Source organism: Mytilus trossulus, chromosome 2 (genome assembly GCF_036588685.1).
Source record: "Mytilus trossulus isolate FHL-02 chromosome 2, PNRI_Mtr1.1.1.hap1, whole genome shotgun sequence".
NCBI classification, from domain to species: domain Eukaryota; kingdom Metazoa; phylum Mollusca; class Bivalvia; order Mytilida; family Mytilidae; genus Mytilus; species Mytilus trossulus.
Window position 1 is genome coordinate 62,992,035 of NC_086374.1, and position 23,373 is coordinate 63,015,407.

The following is a 23,373-nucleotide window of genomic DNA, read 5'->3' on the forward strand; positions in this document are numbered from 1 at the left end:
TCCTGTTTTAGGGCAAATTTCTTTTTTTCCAATTCCAGTTTCTCTTTTTTAACTTTCAGCTTTTCTTTTTCAACTTCTAATAACAATTCTGTAAAGAAACATTGTTGAAATACTTACATAACAAAAGGACACGTCCAACACTATTTATATATAGGTATCTCTTACATTAAAATTGTACAAGAACTTGGTGGAAATAAATTCATCATGTAGATCTTTTTGCTCTTTACACTAGTGATAAATGAATTAACTTAAAGTGATACTGGTTAATTTTCTGTATGATTACTAAAATATAGTCTTTAAATTAGTTCAATTGATATCTCGAGTTGGCAATGGTTTTAGTATAAATTGGTATTATATTGATAATTGTCAATTTGCTTAGTTTCCTCTTCTACTTTCTTTTAATATCACACTCGGACTTCCTTTGAACTGATTTGAAGAAAGTCATAAGAAACCTCAAATAAAAAGAAATAATGCATATGTTTTTATAACTCAATGGATAGTTTTCGTTGTAAAACTTATGTACAAATACTTTTTTCTGAAGAAAATTCTTTAATTTATTCATATTTAGAAGAAGTTTACTTTATTTGAATTGCTTCCTTCCAGCAAGCAATTCCTCCGATATATTTTCCGTATGCAAGGTGACCTCAGTGTGACCCATCTCGTAAAAATTTGGTGACCACAATACGCATGGATGTCCTTAAAATAAAGTATTATCTGAATATACATGTTAAACACGTGCTCAATTTCCATGCTTTTTTGTTTATTTGTCGTCAATTGTTGACAAACAGGTGACAATCGTTAAACTTCGGCCTCAAAACACGAACTTTAATTACCTGCCATATTTTCACAAGAACACTGACCGATTGAAAAAAAAATTGACGATAATACGATGAACACAAACTTAAACAATTGAGAGATTGCACATGCTTCCTATGGAAGTGTCAATTACATAAACGGTACTATTTTTTTCTGCAAATGATGCGCATTTCTACAGTGAATATAAAAAAAGAAGATGTGATATGATTGCAAATGGGACACAACTCTCTACATGAGACAAAAATGACACACAAATTGACAATTATAGGTTACCGGACGGCCTTCAACAATGAGCAAATCTCATACAGCACGGTCAGCTTTAAAAGGTCCCTAAATGACAATGTAAAACCATTCCAACAAGAACGTCTTTTTAGTGATGCTCGAGGTCAAAAGATGTGGCGCCATGTTTATAAGATCTAAAGTTTAACGTCTTTTATGTGTGAATTTCTTTCTCACAAGGATTTTGGTGAGAGAGGTTATTCAGAAGCAATGTTGTCCAATGAGCTGATATCAATCTTGAATTTCTTACAGATAAATTTGATCAATATCTTATCTGTCACGAATTTTCATTTCTGTTAAGGTTTTGGAATTTATTTTCAAATTAAGTGAATTAAAATTATCAAGGACATCGTTTTTAAATTGCAAAGTATTAATTTTAAAGATTTGATTTCAATTATTCAATTTTTATTCAACATGCATTTTAATTAAAAAAATGAACTGTTCAAACTTGCAAAAATTTATTTCGAGTTTTTTTTTTGTTGAGAAAAAAATTGAACCTGATATTTTGTTTTCTTATATTTCTATTGTTGTTAGTAGTTCTAAGTATATTTTATTTGTAAATATAGAAATAACAATATGTATTGGTAAACTTTTTTTACTCAATATTTTAAGATGATGCCTTTTGGAAAATTATTGGTTTTAAACTTAAAGAAAAGATATATGAACGTTTTTGCACGCACGTCTAATCAAATCTATATATGGGGATTGAATTTCAAACCTTGTAGCTTTTTAAGCGTGTTTAGAATTGTCTATTAATTTTATATTTGATCAAGGTTTTTAGTTTAATAAAAATTTAGATTGACAATCGTGATATTGCTACGGTTTTGAGTCGGCTTTTGTTTCCCCGAGAAGTATAAAACCCACCTTACCTACCGACCCAGGCGACACAGGAGTCCTTCTCAGCTCATCATTGAAAGATGTAAGTTGTTTTATTTCCTTTTTAAATTCATGTACTAACGAAACAGGATAATCACAATAAATATTAATTTCTTTTTATGGTATATCATTTTTTTTAATAATCAAACCAAAAATTCTGATTTTATTAATCCATTTGATTAATGTAGCCTTTTTCCAATTCAAACAAAATAAGTTTATTAAGGTTGATATTCCACAAGAATTATTTGAAACTTTTATCAATCTCATAGCATAAATGAATTTTCCTTGCATAGAAAAAAATAAGCTTGAGAAAAATGGAAATCAAAAATGATTTTCAAAATAAAAAAAAAATCCAGAGAAAAACCAAAAAAAAACCCCAAAAATAACAATAAAAGAAAATAAAACGACGAAAAAAGTCAGAAACTAACAAAGAGGTAAAGAAAAATTAAAAAGCCCAAGAACATGCATTTATAGAAAAAGAAAACAGGAAACGCAATTAAGAAAAACAGTCTAGCATACAAAATTGATAAAATGTAAACTTTTAGATATTTTTTGGACAATAGAATGCCTCTGCTATATAAACATGGGCTGTTTTTTACAATACGATGCACATATATTGGGTACTACCATTCGTGTTCATTCTTAATATTGAAATGTAAGTTATATTTGACGATAATACATAACATATATGAAGGTTGAGGATGAACACGGATGCGGTCATTTTCAATTTTGACACAAACCATCAGAAAAGTGATATTTTTCGGCATATTTGGTAGATTTTTCATATTTGAGCTTGAATTGGATCGATTTTAATGACTAAATCAGTTAAATTAATTCACATAAACTAATTGAATCAAATGAAATACACACAAATTAAGTCTTAAAAAAGTGGTAAAAATCTTTCGTCAGATGAACCTGAAATTTGAGGCCAAAATCGGTCCTTACTGAACCTACTCCTTTAGCGTACAATGTACATGCAAAAAAGATGAGCAATATTTATCTAATATAATTTAATTGTTATGGATGACTGTTTTGTTTAAAGTACAAGCAACAAAAATAAGCAATATTTGTCCCATATAATTGTTTTTGTTATGGGTGACTGTTTCGTTAACTTGTAACCCGAGGTTTCTTTTAATTTGCTAAGATCTGGCATGAATTGAAATCAACATGCATGTCCATGAAATCCGATTGTCAGTTTATTTTACGACTCATGAGTTTCAATGTCCCTTTGGTATATTTCGCCTCTCTTTTATGTATTGTCCTTTGTTAATTTAAGCATGATTTTCATCTTGCTCAGTTTCTTTTGTTTCATATTCTAACATCGGATTCGGGCTTCTTTTTAACTGAGTTTTATTGTGCGTATTGCTGTGTGTTTCTTTGTTCTACATTGGCTAGATGTATAGGGGAAGGGTTGACATCTCTCAAAAGATGTGTAACCCCGTCGCCTGTCTAAAGTCAGAAGCCTCTGGCCTTTGTTAGTCTTATATGTTTTTTTTCAATTTTAGTTCATTTATATGTTTTACAGTTTCGAATGACGTCCATTATTACTGAACTAGTACACAATTTTATTAAGGGACCAGCTGAGGCCCACCACTTAGTGCTGTTCTCGTGTCGGCATTTTGTCTCTTTGAAATATTTCCAATTTCCGTTTTCAATTTTATTGAAGTATTGACTTCTATATGATTCCTTAACTTCATTTAAGATATGTTTTACCACAGTTGATTTATATATGATGCGCTTCGTTTTTCTGTTTGCAACTAATTCGTTTTTCATATCTAAATGTAGTTAAAGCGCTTTTATTGGAATTTTAATCACATAGGGCTGAGTCTGACCCCCTTACATTAGTGAGATTGCAATGTGTGATAAAATCCTTAAGATCATCACAAAGCTTAGTTTTTTTTACGACTCATGAGTTTCAATGTCCCTTTGGTATATTTCGCCTCTCTTTTATGTATTGTCCTTTGTTAACTTAAGCATGATTTTCATTTTGCTCAGTTTCTTTTGTTTCATATTCTAACATCGGATTCGGGCTTCTTTTTAACTGAGTTTTATTGTGCGTATTGCTGTGTGTTTCTTTATTCTACATTGGCTAGATGTATAGGGGAAGGGTTGACATCTCACAAAATTGGAATTTTAATCACATAGGGCTGAGTCTGACCCCCTTACATTAGTTAATTTGCAATGTGTGATAAAATCCTTTAGATCATCACAAAGCTTAGTCTTTCAAAGAACAATTCCATTGTAGATATGTTTTTAATTACCGAAACTGAGATCCAAGGGGATAGTGTGTAAATATTATCATTTGGTTTCTGTTGGACATTGACTAAATATATTTCGTTATCCCTTTCAATCCATTATGTTGTAGTCATGATGCCATTTCTCCAAGCAGTGCTGCTGGTATTGGCTGTTATATCGGTTATTTGTCAACAGACAGATGGAAATCTGTTCACGTCTAAAGATGATCAGGAAGTAACGGAGAAGGGGTTGGAATCATTGTATAAACTAGAAACACTCTTCGAGAAGAGAGAGATAATCAATAAAGAGAGGAAGAAAAAAGCCAAGAGCCTGGTATTGTTGGCCATCGAGGAAGGGTTAAAGAAATATGAAAAAATGGTAGAGAGGCAAATTTATTACAGAAACATTGGTAAATAATGGGAATAAGTCTTGCAAAACTTATTTCTTCCAGGACTTCAAACTACCATTCTATTTTTTTCATTCATACCGTATTAATTATTGAGCAGATGAGGCTCAGTATACGTATTTCTTTTATTTTTATTTCTTCACTTTCTCTTTTTTCAGTCACGTTTGTCTTCAAAATTGTAATGCATGCAGGTGACCTATAGTTATTAACGTGTACGTCGGTGGAGTGATGTCTCATTGCAAGTTATACCACATCCTATGTTACAAGACCAACCGAATAACGCGCTTTATTCGTACATTATGCTATGTCAGAATATATCTGAAAAATATCTTGATGTACTCCTTTCTCGTCTTTGTTTCTGCCTTTCTACGGTTAGATAGTCGGACAAAATGTCTGACGGTATTTGATTAAACATCTCTTCCGATTTAGTTTACAGCTGGTTGATTTAACCCCGCAGTTGTGTGCTTCAATACAATGATTTAGCCTGATCAATATATTTCCCCATAAAAACTGATGCTACTGTCATCTATAACTTGAGGTGTAAGATTTTGATCCATGTTATATTATTGGACGAACTGTGATTCTCACCAATTTTGTGCGTTGTAACTTTGATTTTTATGTGAAACTTCTTTTATTAACATTATGCTGTTCCTATAAATGTTCCATGCTGGTGGATTATAAGATCATGGTTCTTTTAAAGCATATTCACATGTTTATTATATATAGGTATGGGCAGAAGAAATAAAATAAAGCGGAAAAATAACAGACTTTTCAAGATCAGCAAGATGTCCATTGAAAAGCAGGAGGAGGGGTTTATATTACTTAGTGCTAAAAAAGCTCTGGTTCAATTGTAAGTAGCTCGTAGTTAAATGAAAGGTTTAAAGGGAGCATGTATCCAATAACCAGTAAAAAACGTTAGACAAACATCAAAAAACACTTTGCGCCTGGCTTTCAAAATTGTAATCCTAGTAGTATGATGAGTTGGTTATTTACAGCAAACTGAACTAGCGCCACATTAATCCCTTAAAGCTAGCAGAAGCATCCGTCGTGTTACAAGTTGTTCATGGCAAAATCAATCAATTTGCTGATAGCAAAAGGACGAATTTGTGACTACGACAATTGGATATAACCGTGGTCATCTCTGTAACATATACTCTTTAAGGGTTCACTTAATGAAGACTAAAGTATATATGTTTTTAATGCATGCTAAAATAAATATAATGTATATCAATCATGTCAATGGCCTTTATCAACTGTCTAAAAAAAAGCATTAATTAGGAAGGATGAGAATAGGAGAAAAGGGAAATTACAAATGCGATCTAAATGGTTTTGTTTTAAGTTGCTGTAGTAAAAATTTGAAATAGTGTTAAATAACATTCAAGCAGGTTTTTTTCACTATTCCTTTGTATAAATGTGGATTTTACATGAAATATTATTTCTTCAAATTATTTTCTGTATTTTTCTTAATGATGTATATTTTCTGTTGAATTCATGGCATTAATTTTCAGAACTGGAAAGACATTGAAAGAGCTGTCAGGTGATCCAGATTACCGAGAGGCTTGGGATGATATTTTAGCTGGTTCTTCAATTGATTCAAGGAGAAGAAAAAGGTTGTTGGTGTACTTTATTAACTTCTATTCCATGGCGAATAATTATAAAATATTAATGTGTGTCTGTCGTAAACCAAGCATAGAGAGATATAAGTTAGATTTTAAATAGTAAAAATTACAACAGTTTTGTTTGAATGATGCTACAATGTTTATCAATTTCTTTTTTTCTTGTAAATGCAACATTCATCTGTCAATTGCATTCGTCTCAACTCGGCCGATTCCGTACCCTCAGAAGGAGAGTAGCGGATTCTACCGAAGATTGCCGAATGCTGTCAATTGTAGTACCCGAATAGGTTATGAGATACAAAAAAGCAACTAACGAAATGTAATGCCATATGCTATTCCACCAAATTTTCAATGCATTGTTTATTTCGTAACGTGATTACTATTTGGTTTTTACATGTGTTGAATGAATGCAGACTAAATGTTAGAAGAAAGAAATATTTTTTTTATTACAACTACAAGGAATATATCAAAAAAATAAAAATGGTGGCAATTATGTTCAAGGAATATTAAACATAGCGGAATCACCAAAACAAAATTTGATAGCAAAATAAACCTTTTTCAATTGATTTTTATAGTTCGTTCTTATGTTGTACTGTTATACCACTGTCCCAGGTTAGGGGGAGGGTTGGGATCCCTTTTACATGTTTATCATCGCCACATTATGTATGTATGTGCCTGTCCCAAGTCAGAAGCCTGTAATTCAGTGGTTGTTGTTTATGTGTTACATATTTGTTTTTCGTTCATTTCTTTTTTACACAAATAAGGCCGTTAGTTTTCTCGTTTGAATTGTTTTACATTGTCTTATCGGGGCCTTTTATAGCTGACTATGCGGTATGGACTTTCCTCATTGTTGAAGGCCGTACGGTGACCTATAGTTGTTAATGTTTGTGTCATTTTTGTCTTTTGTGGATAGTTGTCTCATTGGCAATCACACCACAGCTTCTTTTTTATATCACTATTTCCGAATATCTGTATCAATGTGCATAGAAAGTTTGCCTGCAATAGTGAAAACGTTCCGTTAAAGGTTATGAGAGAGATGTGCTGTCTTCCCTTTTTATTTTCTAAACTTGAATTTGAATACCTTTTCAGAAGTACAAAACGCGCAACAACAAACGACTGCCAAAAGCTAAGCAGTGTAAATGAATACAGAACTATTGATGGCACGTGTAATAACCTAGACAAACCTAATTGGGGTGCAGCATTCACTACACAACCTAGATTTATAGATGAGGTGTACAGCGATGGCGGTGAGTACATGTACTAATATAGGTTATTCTACATGTAACTGGTATGTAGCTATCATATCAGAAAAATTAAAATCACAAAAATACTGAACACCGAGGAAAATTCAAAACGGAAAGTTCATAAGCAAATGGTTAAATCAAAAGCTCAAACACATCAAACGAATGGGTAGCAACTGTCATTAAGTTAAATGAAGAGAAGGATCTTCTTACCAATCCAAATCTAAAGCACATGAGATTACCGCTGTTGGGTTCGTGCTGAACAGTCTTTAGTTGACGATGTGTTTTGTGTTTTTCCATCTGAAGGTTCCAACTGCAGAAATCATAAGTAAAAAAAAACTGTCCAAGCCAGGACTAAAATAGTTTGGGTGAATGTTTTTTTAAATTTATGAAAAGTTAAAAACGAACTCGACGTATAGTTTGTAAAACAGGATGACAATTATGTTTTTATTTTTGTCGTAGACACTAAATTACTTAAAGTAAGAGTGATGGCATTTTACATTTCTGTTTTTTCTTTCTATCTTATATTTGTTAACTGTAGTTAATACACCCCGGATAAGTGCGGATGGAACATCAACCCTTATAAGTCCGAGAACAGTCAGCAATAGTGTGTTCATACTAAACAATGGGAGGAAAGTATCAAAACCTGAGGGCTTTAACAGTTTGATGAGTCTTAACTGGGGACAATTCCTGGACCATGATATTGTTCTCACACCTACATTCGCCGGTAAATGTATATCATATTTATTTATATCCATGAATGTATAAGGTAACAAAGGTACAAACACAATTAATGTTGTACGAAATTCTGACAGATGACTGAATTTTTTAAATAAAATTCTACATTAAACAAAATATTTTAACTTGTTGTAAAACGAAACGGGACACAGTTCTGACATGCATGAGATTATTACATTGAATAAAACTACGGAAAGGAAGCTTAGGGGCTTTATACACCATAGAACCCTAATTCTCTAACTAGTACAGAACACGTAGTATTGTTGATAATGAACTAGAACCAACTTCTATTACAAAAATGTGATAACCAAATACCGAACGACAATGTAAATCCAAAAAAGGAAAGTCAAACAAAACATATCAAAACCAAGCGCTCGACTTTATCAACCAACGAACGGACTTTAACTGTCATAATCTGATCTGGTTCAGGAATTTTCTAGGAAAATGGTGGGGTAGACTTGGTTTTAGATCTAGCTGTTAACAAACAGATGTATATTAACGTAACGTCTCTGCTATAAACCTTTAATAATCCCCTTGTATACAATATACAAAAAAAGATGTGGTATGATTGCCGATGAGATAACTCTTCACAAGAGACCAAAATGACACAGGAATTAAGTTAATGTGAGATGTAGTAGTTAGCAGTAACCAATTCACGAAACAGCATATACTCTCGACTCTCTCTTGAAAGAAAACACGCAATGAACAGCATGTAGATGTTTTAATTTGATGTTTTCCTGTTATTGATATAACAAACAAAGATATCAAGATTGAAATTTTGTATTTGCACCAGACGCGCGTTTCGTCTACAAAAGACTCAAAGGTGACGCTCGAATCAAAATGGCAGTATTTATATGTTATGAATTTGATGTTTCCTGATATTGTTACAGAAGAGCATGGGGAAGACATTCAGTGTTGTGAACAAGATTCTATACCAATAAAAAGGTAAAAAAACATTTGTATGAGAAACGTATATACTGCAAAGTTGGGCTGTTAAATTTGCTTTACATGGTAGTGATGGTACTTTTTTTTTTACAGTTCTTAGCTATTGTTAATATATTAAAACTTTTTGAGGTTAAAACATTAAGAATGAAAAGAAAAATACAAAATACACACAAAACCAAATGCGCAAAAAATGTCTAAGATCAATATACTGTGTAATTTTTCCATTAGTAATTCAACAGTTTTTATGGCATTTTCATGTTTTTAGCGAAATATACATAAAAGTTCAAGAGGAATAATAGTCCGATAATCATTGCTGGTTTTTAAACTGTTGGAGCTACTGATGACTTTAAATAGTATTCGGATTCAAATTATTATTCCCCTTGAATGCGTACCAGTATCATCATGAGGACACACGATCGTCTGACTAGGTATTACATCTTCTACAATCCAACAGAAAATTATCCATTTCACATTGTTTTTATCAATTGATATAAAAAATAGCAAATATATAAAAAATAATGCATATATTGTAGTCTTTCGGCTCACTCAGGAATTCTTGTGTAGAATACCATTCTCATGTAGGTTCAACTTTTCAAAAAGTAAAACACAAAAATACTAAACTTCGAGGAAAATTCAAAAAGGAAAATCAAAAATCAAAAGTCAAAATCAAAAGTCCAAACACATCAAACAAATATATACATGTTAAAATGTTTACATATTCTGCTTAATACAAAATAAATATACAAAACATTATTACACACCTAAATGGTATGCATCAAATTGAATGTAGTCGTTTAATTGGTTATATTACCGAATATTCAAAAGTTAGTTAACAAATGGATGTAAGGGTAAATTGAGTAGGTGTTTATAAATACTTGTATATAACCAATAGCTTCTAAAAGTATTGATTGTTATAATAGGGATGAATGTTTGGGTATAGAGATGACACCAGATGAAGATTTAGATATCAGTTGTATGGAGTTTGTAAGGTCCGCTCCATCACCGGACACGGACTTGAATGGTAAGACTTTGATTATATTCTTTTGTTTGGTTTTCACTCAACATTTGCTAAAGATACATAATTCAACTTAATATATTGACATTTATATAAATCACTTTAAGTAACAGTCCACTGGAAGACAGTCACCTTACCCGCACACATATTCTGACTCCTACCCATGCTGGCTCTTTCTCCTTAAATTCATGTGTTAAGGGGAGGGCAGCACATTTTAATTTAAAAGTCCTTGGTATGACCAGGTCAGGGTCGCAGCCAACGACTACCCGCACTCTCAGCGAACACGCTACATTTAAACAACAAAATATAGGTGGTAATATTATAAGGAAAACATTAGTCTTTTAAATATTTGAATACATAATAAAAAATCATTCTTAATAATAGTGAGTGTCAATGAGACAACTCTCCATCCAAATGACAATTATGTGAAAGTAAACCATTATAGGTCAATGTACGGCCTTCAATACTAAGGCTTGGCTCACACTGAACAACAAGCTACATCAGATTCCTGACTTAGGACAGATGCAAACATTTGCAGGGGGGATTAAACGTTTTAATGATACCAAACCTTCTCCCTTTTTCTGAAACAATAGCATAACATCACATCATAAAAAACACGATATAATATCAATTGGAAAGCTTAACTCAATCAAAAATTGAGTATAGGAATGTTTTTGTTTATTATTCGTTTACTTCATGCATCAGAAGTAACCATATATTATTCATTTACGATTTCAGCTGGAAACCAAGTAACAAATGCCATAACATCCTTCATTGATGGGAGTATGGTCTATGGAAGTTCAAAAGACGAGGAAAGACAACTTAGGGGAATAGGTGGTAAGCTCTATATTTAACTATACCATTTTGAGTATAATGGATGATCTATGTTATAATGTAAAGCTCCATGGTACAACTGCGATATTCGGATAAGTGATTTAAATTATGATCAAAGAAAAATTAAGAACTTTCAACCTAAGAACCAATAATCCTAATTCCGTTAAAAAGACACTATATACACATGGTCTACACATTTTTTCCCCTGATAGTTGGAGATATTATCTCCACTTATCTGTGAGATATAGAGTAGAATTCTTTTATTATTAGTGTAATATACCCAGTAAATGTTAAGAACATGCTTTCACTCAGAGTAGTGTTGTATTAATTTTTCGATTAACAAGTACAATTAATATATTTAACTCCTCGCAGTATTTTTTTATTCAAAGCTTCTATATATTATGTGTTTTCAAAGTTTTGAATGAATTCTGTTGTGATATAACATATATAGTTTAATCTCAATAAATGGAATATATTTTTGTAGGAAAAATGGCTGTAAAATCTGTGTCAGGAGGAGACTTGTTACCAGAGGATACGTCTGGTGAAGCTTTTTGTACCCTTACCGGAAGTAACCCCGTTGATGACTATTGCCAAAATGCTGGTATTGATATAAAATATCATCGAAGAGCTGTCCTGTCTTCGTTTGATTTATTTATACAAATTGAAATGTTTACCACCATTAAAGAATTCATTCATTACTTTTAACATTACATGAGCATATACCATGGATATGATGGCGACGAGAGTTTTTTAACGACTTCTTGTAGAGATCATATAGCTGCTGCATTTCTCGAACCAAGTCCATGATAAACTATAGATACTAGCCTGCTACATGTGTTAAAACACTACTACCAGCTTATCCCGTTATTGATGACATAGCAATATGTCCAAAACTGAACGCAAATGTGCTAGGCGGACAGATTATGTAAAAAAAGTTTTTCTGCATTTACACATTTTACGAGTCTGGTCTCCAATGTTTCTATAAAAAAAGATGTGTTCACATGTATGTAAAATGAAAAAAACCCGGGATATATACGTGAATGAAACCGTTATCCAAAGAGAAAAAAATCATAAGACCTCGAGAGGTCAACACCACCTGTAACGTATCTATACAATAAATCTTTACGACAATTATACAATAAGTGTCCATACAACTGTTATCATTTATCATCATGTAATTGTATTTGTACAGGTGATATAAGAGTAAACGTCCAGCCTGGACTGGGACATCTTCATTTGCTTTTTGTTAGAGAACATAACCGCATCGTTGAAGAACTGAAAAATGTCCAACCCTCTTGGACAGGGGATCAGCTATACAACGAAGCCAGAAAGATTATTGGTGCTATTATACAACATATAACCTTTAATGAATATTTTGAAAGTATGTTCAAAATAAAAAAAGATTAAATGGAAATTTGGAATATTTTGCAAGTACATATATGTTTAACAGAGAAATTTTGAAAGGAAATAACTCTTTATAATGTTTGTGCGTTAGAAGTGCTTATCCAACACCAGAAACGCTCAAAGCAAAGGATTTGAAAGTGGGGAATGCATTTCAACTAGAAACTTTCACTCTCATAATGGCAATATTTATTTAATTCAACAACTCATTATTAATACATAATCTCAAAAGCCTCTGTCATAAACATGTCGTGTATTAGAAGGAAAGAAAAGCGAATAAGAAAACGCGTTTCTAAAATATGAGATTTTCAAAGAAAGCTCGTTTTACAATAAGTAAAAAAGAATTCGTCCAATAGAGGCCTACATATTCCGAAATATATATATCATTCTACAAACATATTCATCACACTGTATTGATTTCTATGTTAACAAAATTGCTATTTAAATGCTCAGTGATCGCTTTAATAACCAGATAGAAGAATCCACTCAATGTCCGCGAGCATTGAATTGAACATTGCTGGTCAAATTGTAATATTGAGTAGGACAAACTTCCTTTTTTGTTTTTAGATCTGTTTACTGACGAAATTCTCGATAAGTATGACTTACGTCTATTATCTGAAGGGTACTCAACAGACTACAACAAGAATATCAATCCTGGAACGAGAGTTGGGGTGGCAACAGCGGCGCTACGATTCGGTCATACACAGGTTAAAGGGTCATTTTATTCAATTTATATAGAGTATTATGAGATGGCTTTAAAATGCGAACATTTTGTACAGATTCGGCATTTACAAATCCACCATATTCGTATAGTTCGTATGTATGTTCTTCCACTAACATAAAAACATAGTCGTATTTGACACAACCTTTTTCAACTTTTGATCTTTAGTGCTGTACAACTTTGTACTTTTTTTCACTTTCGATCTTTTATATCTGGGCGTCCCTGGTGAGTCTTTGGTGGACGAGGCGCGTTTTTGTCGTATTGAATTTTAAACCTGATGCTTTTTGTTGTCTATTAATCATGTGTTTCTTTGTCTAATATGTTCTCCTATTTATTTGTGTTGCAGTCCTGTAATATTATGTTGTCATTTCAATGTTATATTTAACATTGCCATTAAAGTGCGAGGTTTGGCATGCCACAAAACCAGGTTCAACCCACCATTTGTTCCTTTAAAAATGTCCTGTACCAAGTAAGGAAGATAGCCATCGTTATATTATTGTTCGTTTCTGTGGGTGTTACATTTTAACGTTGCGTCGTTTGTTTTCTCTTACTTTTGAGTGTAAATTCACATTGCGATAAGACGTGTCACGATACTTGTCTATCCCAAATTCATGTATTTGGTTTTGATGTTATGTTTGTTATTCTCGTGGGATTTTGTCTGATGCTTGGTCCGTTTCTGTGTGTGTTACATTATAGTGTTGTGTCGTTGATCTCCTCTTATGTTTAATGCGTTTCCCTCGGTTTTGGTTTGTTACCCCGATTTTGATTTTTGTCATAGTATTGATTTATGAGTTTCGAACAGCGGTATACTACTGTTGCCTTTATTTCTTCCACTAAATAATTCAAAATTTGGTTACTATATGGAACGCATCTATCCCATCAAACTAGAAATAAAGGATATTATAGATACAGTTAAATCGGCCTTATATCTTGACTTGCATCTAAAAATTGACAATGAGGGTCGGTTGAAAACAAAACTTTACGACAAAAGCGAGTATTTCAGCTTTCCAATTGTGAACTTTCCATTTCTAAGAAGCAACACTCCAGTAGCACCTGCATACGGTGTATATATATCCCAATTGATACGATATAACCTTGCTTGCATTTTCTTTCATGATTTTTTTTATAGAGGAATGCTGCTCACAAGGAAGCTGTTAAACCAATAGTTCCAAATGGCGAAGTTAATTGAAATCAGCCCTTCGTATTTTACGTGCGCCATCACGAGTTGGTTGACCGTTATTAAATGACTTTCTCACCAATGATATTGGACGTGTTCCTTACGTCGTAACTACAATCCCCTTCCCTTTCAGTAATGTGACCTACCGAATTAGACTATTACCGGATTTGTTATCACATAAGCAACACAACGGGTGCCACATGTGTAACATGATCTGCTTACCCTCCCGGAGCACCTGAGATCACCTCCATGTTTTGGTGGGGTTCGTGTTGTTTACTATTTAGCTTTCTATGTTGTGTCAAGGACTTGTATAGATATATGTACGTACCTGGTTGTGTCATCTGTACTATTTTTTATCTGTTTGTTTTTTTTTTCATTTTCAGCCATAGCGGTGTCAGTTTTTTTTCTATTTATGAGTTTAACTGTCCCGCTTTCATAGGGTTTTAAAACTTTTTCTCACTTGTTCGTATCTAGATAACTGTAATTGAAAAAGTGCTCGCCGCGATATCATACTAGCCTCGTTATGCTGATGCGGCGTTGTGTAAACACCTATCATTCAATTTTAGTTTTTAATTAATACAGACATATGAATATTTTGTATTGGTTCAAATGATTTCTGTTATTAAGTCGAATACATGGATGAAATCTGGAAATTGTATTTTCACAGATGTAACATTGGTGCATAGGAACAATAAATTGACGCAACATGAGAACTTTCACAGATTGCATTGAATTTCAACCGGTTCTTTCCCAAATCAAACATTCAATTAACGTATCCTTGTATTGTTTTTTTTTTTATTTAAGACTTCTCTGATTCCTATATACAATTATCAATTATTGTTAGATTCCACATGAAATAGCATACTTGTCCGACGACTACAATTTCACGTCATCTGTAACAGAAATGCAGTCCACTCTTAAAAATCCACACTTATTGGTAAATAAAGCAGGATCTAAGATATTAGATTTGGTTAGATATATGACAACCCTTCCGACAAGAGCCTCAGACAGGTAAATTATCATATTGTGATAATTGTTTCTTTGTTTTCAATGAAAAAGATAAAAACAAATAGCAATTAGTTTGTTCCTTTTTTCTAACCTAGGTACATGTTTTGATATAGGACTGCCTTGGCCGAAGCTCTTGATCTTTAAAAATCAAGTACAATCATTATACATTATTTCATCAAATGTGGTTTGATAGCCAATGAGACAACTCTTCACTAGAGACCAAATTACACTGACATTAACAACTATAGGTCACCTTACTGCCTTCAAGAATGAGCAAAGCCCTTACCGAATAGTCATATATAAAAAGCCCCAAAATCACAAATGTAAAGCTATTCATACGAGAAAATTAACAGCCTAATTTATGGACAAAAATTGAACGAACTAGCAATTATGTAAGAACTGTTTGATATGGAAATGATAGAGTGGGATGTGATTGCTAATTAAAACAACTATCAACAATTTGAAGAGACCAATGCAAATTATAATAGAAAAAAGCAACTAAATGGTTACGTAAGGTCTAAACAATTACCAAATCTCATACTTTTTATAGCACCATAAAAATAGGAAGGTCTCAACAAGACCAAATATAAAACTGCATTCGGAGCACAAATCCAACGAAAAAACAGTAAACAATAGGCAAAGTAACAGACATCAAACAACTATAATCAATGATGTCGTTTTCAGTTTTATTACAATGTCTGTGACGGCGATAGATTCATGGTTTTAAACCATCTGATTCTTTGGAAAAGCATGTACCTAAATCAAGAGTATGGCAGTTTTTTTTTTTTAAATCGTTTCGTTTTTGATAACTTATTTTTGTCAGTTTGTATCAGTGGACTGCCCTTTAAAACTGTTATATTGTATACTAGATAACAAGTATGAAGGGAGACTTATTTCTCTATGTATGAACGTATTTATAATGATATATGTCATAACGCTATCATGGTTACTAGACAAATTCAGCATAATGAATGAAATCATTTGTACTTTTTTTCCAGGGAATTCGAAGGTGCCATTAGAAATCATTTATTTAATGGCCGGTTAGATTTGACAAGTTTAAACATACAACGAGGACGTGATAATGGATTACCATCGTATACAGCATGGCGGGAGTTCTGTGATCTTTCTGTTCCTTCGTCAGATGATGATTGGGACGCACTGCCAGATTTACTGAACACAGGGAAATTGCGCCAGTTGTACAAGTAGGTATATGGCAATACAAAAAGCAATCTGATGACACAATAGTACGTGACAAAATTATTATTTTCAGATAATTTGACAGTTGAATTTGAAGGAAAACGTAATTATTGTCGTATTTTCATAAAATAGTTTTTTGTAACCCTTCAATTATCTTATTCCTGAAAAGAAAATGCGAGGCTCTGATAGCGTGAAAGATCCAATTTTACATGAGTGAGTCATGGCGACAAACTACGTCCTTTTCAATCACATTTTGGTAGAGATGGTTTCAAAATGTTGTCTTAACCGGTTTCTAAAATCAAATCGATGACTGAACAAATACTAGGTTAAAAAAATTATGTAGGTATGGTTGGGGTTTAGAAAATTGGGATTAATTATCAAAAAGTGTAGAATAAAGAGCAAACAAATAAAATTTAGGAAAAAATAGATAAGCAAAAAGAGATTAATGGGACCAATATAAAGAATGAGGAAAAATGGGCAAAATAAGTAATGAATAAAAATACAATTGCTTAATGTCCGCTCTAATTTATTTCAATGTTAATTACTTACCACTTTTAGTACATTTGTTTTCATTTCTTTTGGTCATCGATGCTCTGCGACTTGTTCCTCTATTTGGCCTTTTTAATTTTGCGTATTCGAGCGTCACTGGTGAGTCTATTGTAGACGAGATCTGCGTCCTGCATTCAATATTTTTAGCTCGGTATATAAATATATAAGATGAGTTTATTATTTTTTCTATTTAAAGTTATGGAAACGCAGTTACAAGTATCATAACAAAAACTAAAAACATTGATATGTTTTACCTTCAAATAGTCAACAAAAAAAGAAAACCTTTATTTTATTACTAGGTGCACTAACAAACAAAAACTACTTCGTATTCTGTGACGATTTGACTTTTATTTTTCATTGAATTTTTAGGAGTGTGAATGATATTGACCTCTATGTTGGAGGTATATTGGAAAGACGAATGAAAACTTCTGCTGGAGACAAATCTTATCTGGGTCCAACTTTTGCATGCATTTTGGGACAGCAATTTCAGAAACTGAAACTCGGCGATAGATTTTGGTATGAACGACCATATCCAGAGGGATTTAGGGAAGGCATGTATTAAATTTTGTTCAAATTATCTTTCAATTACACCTTGCTGATAGCAATTTTACTAAAATGAATATACTTTACCCAGTATATTTTCGTATGTTGCATTGGTACATGTAAATCTATTAAATCAGTTATATAATAGAGTATCACTAATTATCCAATTAAATTATTGTGGTCACAATTTTGAAAATAAGTATACTAACCCTTCATAGACTTCTAATATTGCATTGAGCGTTAACTATGCACTTCTTGCACAAAGCATGCGCTTTAATGTCACTAGATTGAACGGTGATAAAATTTTATCTTGTTTATTTTGTTCGTTCATTTGTTGCTTTATTCTATTGTAATATGTAGGATATTGCATGATAACCCGATAACACATTAATTATTAAAAAGAAGATGAGTTATAATTGCCTATGAGACAACTCTTCACTAGAGTCCAAATGACACAGAAATAGAAATATATAGGTCACATTACTGCCTTCTAAAATGAGCAAAGGCCATTATCAGCTATAAAAGACCACGAAATGACGAATGTACAAAAAATAAAAAGAGAAAACTAACGGCCTAACTAATGTACAAAAAAATGAACAAAAACAAATATGTAACAAAGCAACAAATAACAACCAAGGAATTACAGGCTCATGACTAGGGACAATTGACTACCTCACGAGTATATGTGACAGTCCGAACTATAAGTTAATCTTAATTTATTTAATATTGTTACATGAAAACCAAATATTCCCGGTATTTACCAGTGATCAGTTTCACCAAAAATCTAAAATTGATTAAATCTCATGAACGATTCAGTAAGCCTAGGTCCAATCAACTTTTGTTTTTAACGAAACTGACCAAAGTTATCAATAAAAAAGAGTTAACACAATAATTATAATATGCTTCCGCGTTTTCTTGTCTCAGAATCGTGACATATAAATTCATTTAACCTAAAACATAATAACAATTTGTACTAATATAGTAAAAAAAAGGATTTATTTAAATTGTCATCTTCTATATTTTTTAATATTGTCATAGATTCATATTTTGATTAGCGTTTAGATTTATGAATTATTTTTTCTTACTTTCAATAATGATGTGTTGTAGATCAACTTCAAGAGATAAGGAAAGTAACGTTGGCCACTGTACTTTGTGTAAACACAGAAGGACTGACAGAACTACAAACTCTCGCGCTTAGAAGACCAGGCAGAAGGTAAGAACATTGTTTTAATAGACAAGAAGCCAATGATTCTAAACCGACAGACAAATGCATAAGTCCGAAACGATCTGACCATGCCGGAGCAAAAAATGAAATTCATAAAAGCGACAAAAAGACTAACAACAGTATATAAAACTTCAGACTGGGAAATACGAACCTAATCAAACGAGGGTGATCTTAGGTGATTTGGCTTTGATAGGATATGCAATAGGCAATTAGGTCTATGATTTTGTTTAAAACTATAAACAGTAATGTATCTATGTCCAAAAGTCATAAATCTATTGAGAGAAAACAAATCCGGATTGCAAACTCAAACCGAGAGAAACACATCACATGTAAGGAGAAAACAACACAACAACAGAAATACTGAAGTGCAACAAAACAAACGCCAATTTAACATGCATAGAAACACACTTTTTAAAAAAACTACCATGTTCCTGACTTGGTACAGGAAATTTTAAAAAACCAAGTAAAACATGGTGGGTTGAACCTGATCTATGGCTAGCCAAACAGATATTGTTTTGGATCTGTTTAGCGGCAAAATGAATTATACATTAATAAATCAAGTTCATGACTAAAGGGAAAGTATCTGCAGGAGACTACAAATTATTCAAGATACTATAAATAAAATGTTAATTTAATTAAAAGAGGGGCGAAAGATACCAAAGGGACATTCAAACTCATAGATCTAGAATAAACTGACAACGCCATGACTTCAAAGGAAAAAGACGAACAGACAAATAAGTACACTAGACATTACATACAAAACCAAAGATTAAGCAACACGAGCAACACCAAAGACTGGGGATGATTTAATGTGCTCTGGAAGGGTGAACTGATCCTACTCCACATGTGGGACCCGTTGTTTTGCTCATGTAACTACAAACCCGGTAATAGTCTATTTGGTCACATTCGTGAAAAGGGAACGAGACATAAAGAAGATATCCGATATCATCTGTGAAACGATTAACTAACTCGTGATTGGGAATTCAAACAACAGAATCGTGATAGGTAATACAAGCCCTGAATTATCGTACTACTTTGGAGATATGTTCTCCGTATGCAGGCGTTGCTGAAATGATGCTACACAGAAATGGAAAGTTCGAAATTTGGAAGCTGAAATCATCTCTTTTGTCGTAAAGGTTTGTTTTCAACCGACCCTCATTGTCAATTTCTATATGTTAATCAAGATATCAGGCAGATTTAACTGTACTTGTTGTATCCTTTATCTTTACTTAACATATTTCTGAAAGAAGTGTCGTGTTTTCAATTGATTCTAAAGGTGGTAGACCTAGGTTAAGGAAAATAACTCTTAAAATCATCAGTACGTTTGTGTCAGCCTTTTTTATAAATATGTTTTAAGCTTCTAGGATACATAGATTATTTTCAATCTGTTTCAGGTAAATGCTTAAAACACATTAATAAAACTTGACTATTACAAAAGCATCACTGAATTAAAGAGTTATCTCCCTGGACCAAGGTCTACCCTCTTATGTAATGTTTTTTTTTGTTATTATCTTTTTAGGAGAAACTGTAATGACGAAAGATTTATTCCAAAGATTGATTTTAATAAATGGAAATAAATATAGGTGAGACATCATGAAATAAGTAATTGACTAGATCATTATTAACAGACCATTAACAATAATATGAACTATAAAATAATATGTACTTGAACTTATAAAGCTTTTAAAAATCTAAATACCAAGCGCTGATTTCTCCTGATTCAGTCTAAGTACAAAATACTGTGTGGCAAGTTATAATTGGTCACTACATTTTAAACAATTATTGACATCAAAATTCACTCACCTAAGGTTTGAATAGTATTATGTTGTAGTTTGAAAAAAGTTAAATCACTAAAATACTGAACTCCGAGAAAAATTCAAAAAGGGAGAGTCCGTAATCACATTTCTTCTTTTACTTCAATCTATGTAACTTCACAGAGGAGGGCAAACACAAATAAGTAAATTCGAACATTTGATTAGATCGAGGCTGCAACATTTCAAAATTCAAACACTAAATTGAATAAAAAAAAAGAAATACGTGAAACTTCAAACGTAAATTCTAGAAGATATGATGTTTTCAGAGTCGACAGTAATAGAGATGCAAATATTCAAGATATGAATAAATGTTGTTTTAAAAGCCTGACTTAATTAACAGTCAAACAAAATGATGCATATCTAATCGATCTAGCGTACACCATTTATGTTCCCGGTATCTATGATGAGTTTTAACACAACCACTTTGTCAATGCCACTAATTTTCGAGGTCTCCTCCCCGCGGGTTTCACCAGCCCAGTAGTCAGTACTTATGTGCTGGCATGACTTATTGTTGATATGTTCATAATCATGTCATTGAATTAACAGTTTACAAAACTTTTTCAAAATACTAAGGATGTTATACCTCCTACAAAGATTAAGTTCGCTATATTTGGCAAATCCTTGCGGATTGTTTTTTACTCAATATTAATGCTCTTCAACTTCGTACTTAGTTTGGCCTTTTAGAATGCTTAAATTCAAGGTCTCTGATGAATCTTGCAAACAAAACGCTGTTCTGGTGTACAAATTTTCAATCCTAGTTTCCTTGTTGAGTACATTAACAACCGACATTATGATATTAGCTTCATAATGTGTCATTATATATCATCATTATTACATTAAGTTTCTTTATGTTTACTAGCTACATCATCAAAGTTCCATTGAATAACTTGCCACAATACCAAAGTGTCGTTATGTTTCACAGTAACATTGTCAAAGTTGCATTATGTTTAATAGCGATAATTTTGCAGTTTCATCAAGTTTGATGACAATTTTTTTTATAAAAAACACACTGTATTTTTGAATTGATTCGTTATCTTCTTATTGTTCTTTTTTTTTTAGGTTAAAACTGACCAACGACAGGACTGCACAAACAAATTATGATATAAGATATTTCTGTTATCTTTATAGTCTTTATAGTTTCTCCTATTAATAAACACATATTTTTCATGTTGATATATGCTCAATTCATTCAATCAATTATAAAATGTCCGAAGTTTTTTGTTGGTTCCATATATATTGAACATATTGCCTCAAAATTGTTCCCAGATTCTTAGAATCTACAAATAGATGTATTTGGCTTTGTGTTTCTATGTTGTTCGATAGTTTGCCACAAACATTCTTTTATTCAAGAAAAACGGTTGTAAAAAAACCCAGTAAAAAGTCGACCCAATGAAAATTTTTACATAATTGACCCTTTTTTGTATTTAAAAGTCAAAAGCGATCGGCATCTTTACTTTAAAGGTGATGATACAAAGTGTAATATTAATCACTAAAACCATTATTTACCTCGGAATAAGATAATGAATAAATAATTTTTCAGAGGCTAATAGGTTATATTAAAATTAAATACTGTAAACCAACTTATTTTCGTGAGCGATTTATTTTCGCGACTTTCGCGAGTAGAAAATTAGCGCGAATATAAATCGTCGCGAATATGTAAAATCTTTCCTTATTAAACTATATCCAGAACTTAAATAGCCGCGAAATAGTTTACTAAGGGTAAAACGCGAAATAAAGTATCCGCGAAAATAAGTTGGTTTACAGTATGCATATTTTTGAGTTTCCCTTTGTATCACAAGGGGACATTCATAATCAACACAATACATTTATAGGCTTGGGTTATCGTATTTCTTTTGTATTCTGTATTCTGGAACAATGAATACTGTCATTTCATATTGGGTAAACTTAAAGTTGATTTCAGTTGTGAAAACAATTCATTCTACATTAATCGCAAAACTGCCAAAAAATAAGTATTACTTTGCATTCAGACTAAGCACAAAAGAAGAAAATCAAGAAAGAAATTGAATAAATCCAATTATGTCGTAGGTAAGGAGATGTTAGTAAATTGTTATATTTATGTAATTCATGATGCAAAAGAACAATAGGGAATGTACATCAATCCGTATAATTATCTTGCAAAGGTGACACAAAGGAAGACTTATTGGAATAATCATTTTCAAAATTTGGATCACAATTTTAACAGTGACTTAAAGTAGACTGTCTGTTTAGATAAAAGTTCTACCAAATCAAAGAAGACGGGCTTCAAAGTTATTGTGAAACTGCCTATTATAGAGATGGCGTGAATCAGATGTGGATACTTAAAAATTCTTTTAGAGTACATACAATCTAACTCTCTTTCATCTTGTAATAGTACTAAAACATTTGACTTTTCTACTCTTTACACAAGTATTCTACATTCCAAGCTAAAAAACAAATTGAAAGAGTTGGTATTGCTTTGCTTCATTAAAAAGAATGGCCAACGTAGAAACAAGTATCTTGTCTTAGGGAGGGACAAATCCTACTTTGTAAAGAATCACTCTGATTCAAACAAAAAAATCTCTGAAACTGATACTATCATGATGCTTGATTTTTTGATTGACAACATTTTTGTTACGTTCGGAGGACGTGTTTTTCAGCAGACTGTCGGCATTCCAATGGTAACAAAGTGTCCCCTCTAATTGCCGACTTGTTTCTTTATTATTATGAGTCTGACTTCATGCAGGAACTTCTTAGGAAG

The 23,373-nt window shown here is 32.3% G+C and overlaps 1 protein-coding gene across 1 annotated transcript; it reads left to right on the forward strand.

The window, feature by feature from the left end:
- Positions 1-4,341: 4,341 nt before the first annotated feature.
- Positions 4,342-21,777, forward strand: LOC134705930 (peroxidase-like). Its single transcript, XM_063564642.1, has 17 exons — positions 4,342-4,615; positions 5,339-5,462; positions 6,121-6,222; positions 7,318-7,475; positions 8,011-8,196; positions 9,098-9,152; positions 10,073-10,173; positions 10,906-11,004; positions 11,486-11,602; positions 12,194-12,382; positions 12,970-13,109; positions 15,145-15,311; positions 16,307-16,510; positions 17,424-17,605; positions 18,705-18,810; positions 20,342-20,405; positions 21,696-21,777. Exons 1-16 carry the CDS (start codon positions 4,342-4,344, stop codon positions 20,397-20,399), a joined length of 2,262 nt encoding a protein of 753 aa, XP_063420712.1. The 3' UTR covers positions 20,400-20,405; positions 21,696-21,777.
- The last annotated feature ends 1,596 nt before the right edge of the window (positions 21,778-23,373 follow it).

Excerpts from the sequence above, each read along its gene's own strand:
- LOC134705930 (XM_063564642.1), top strand. The coding sequence starts at position 4,342 with ATGCCATTTCTCCAAGCAGTGCTGCTGGTATTGGCTGTTATATCGGTT. Across the intron at positions 7,476-8,010 it reads TGAGGTGTACAGCGATGGCG|TTAATACACCCCGGATAAGT; the intron begins GTGAGTACATGT and ends TGTTAACTGTAG. Across the intron at positions 11,603-12,193 it reads TGACTATTGCCAAAATGCTG|GTGATATAAGAGTAAACGTC; the intron begins GTATTGATATAA and ends GTATTTGTACAG.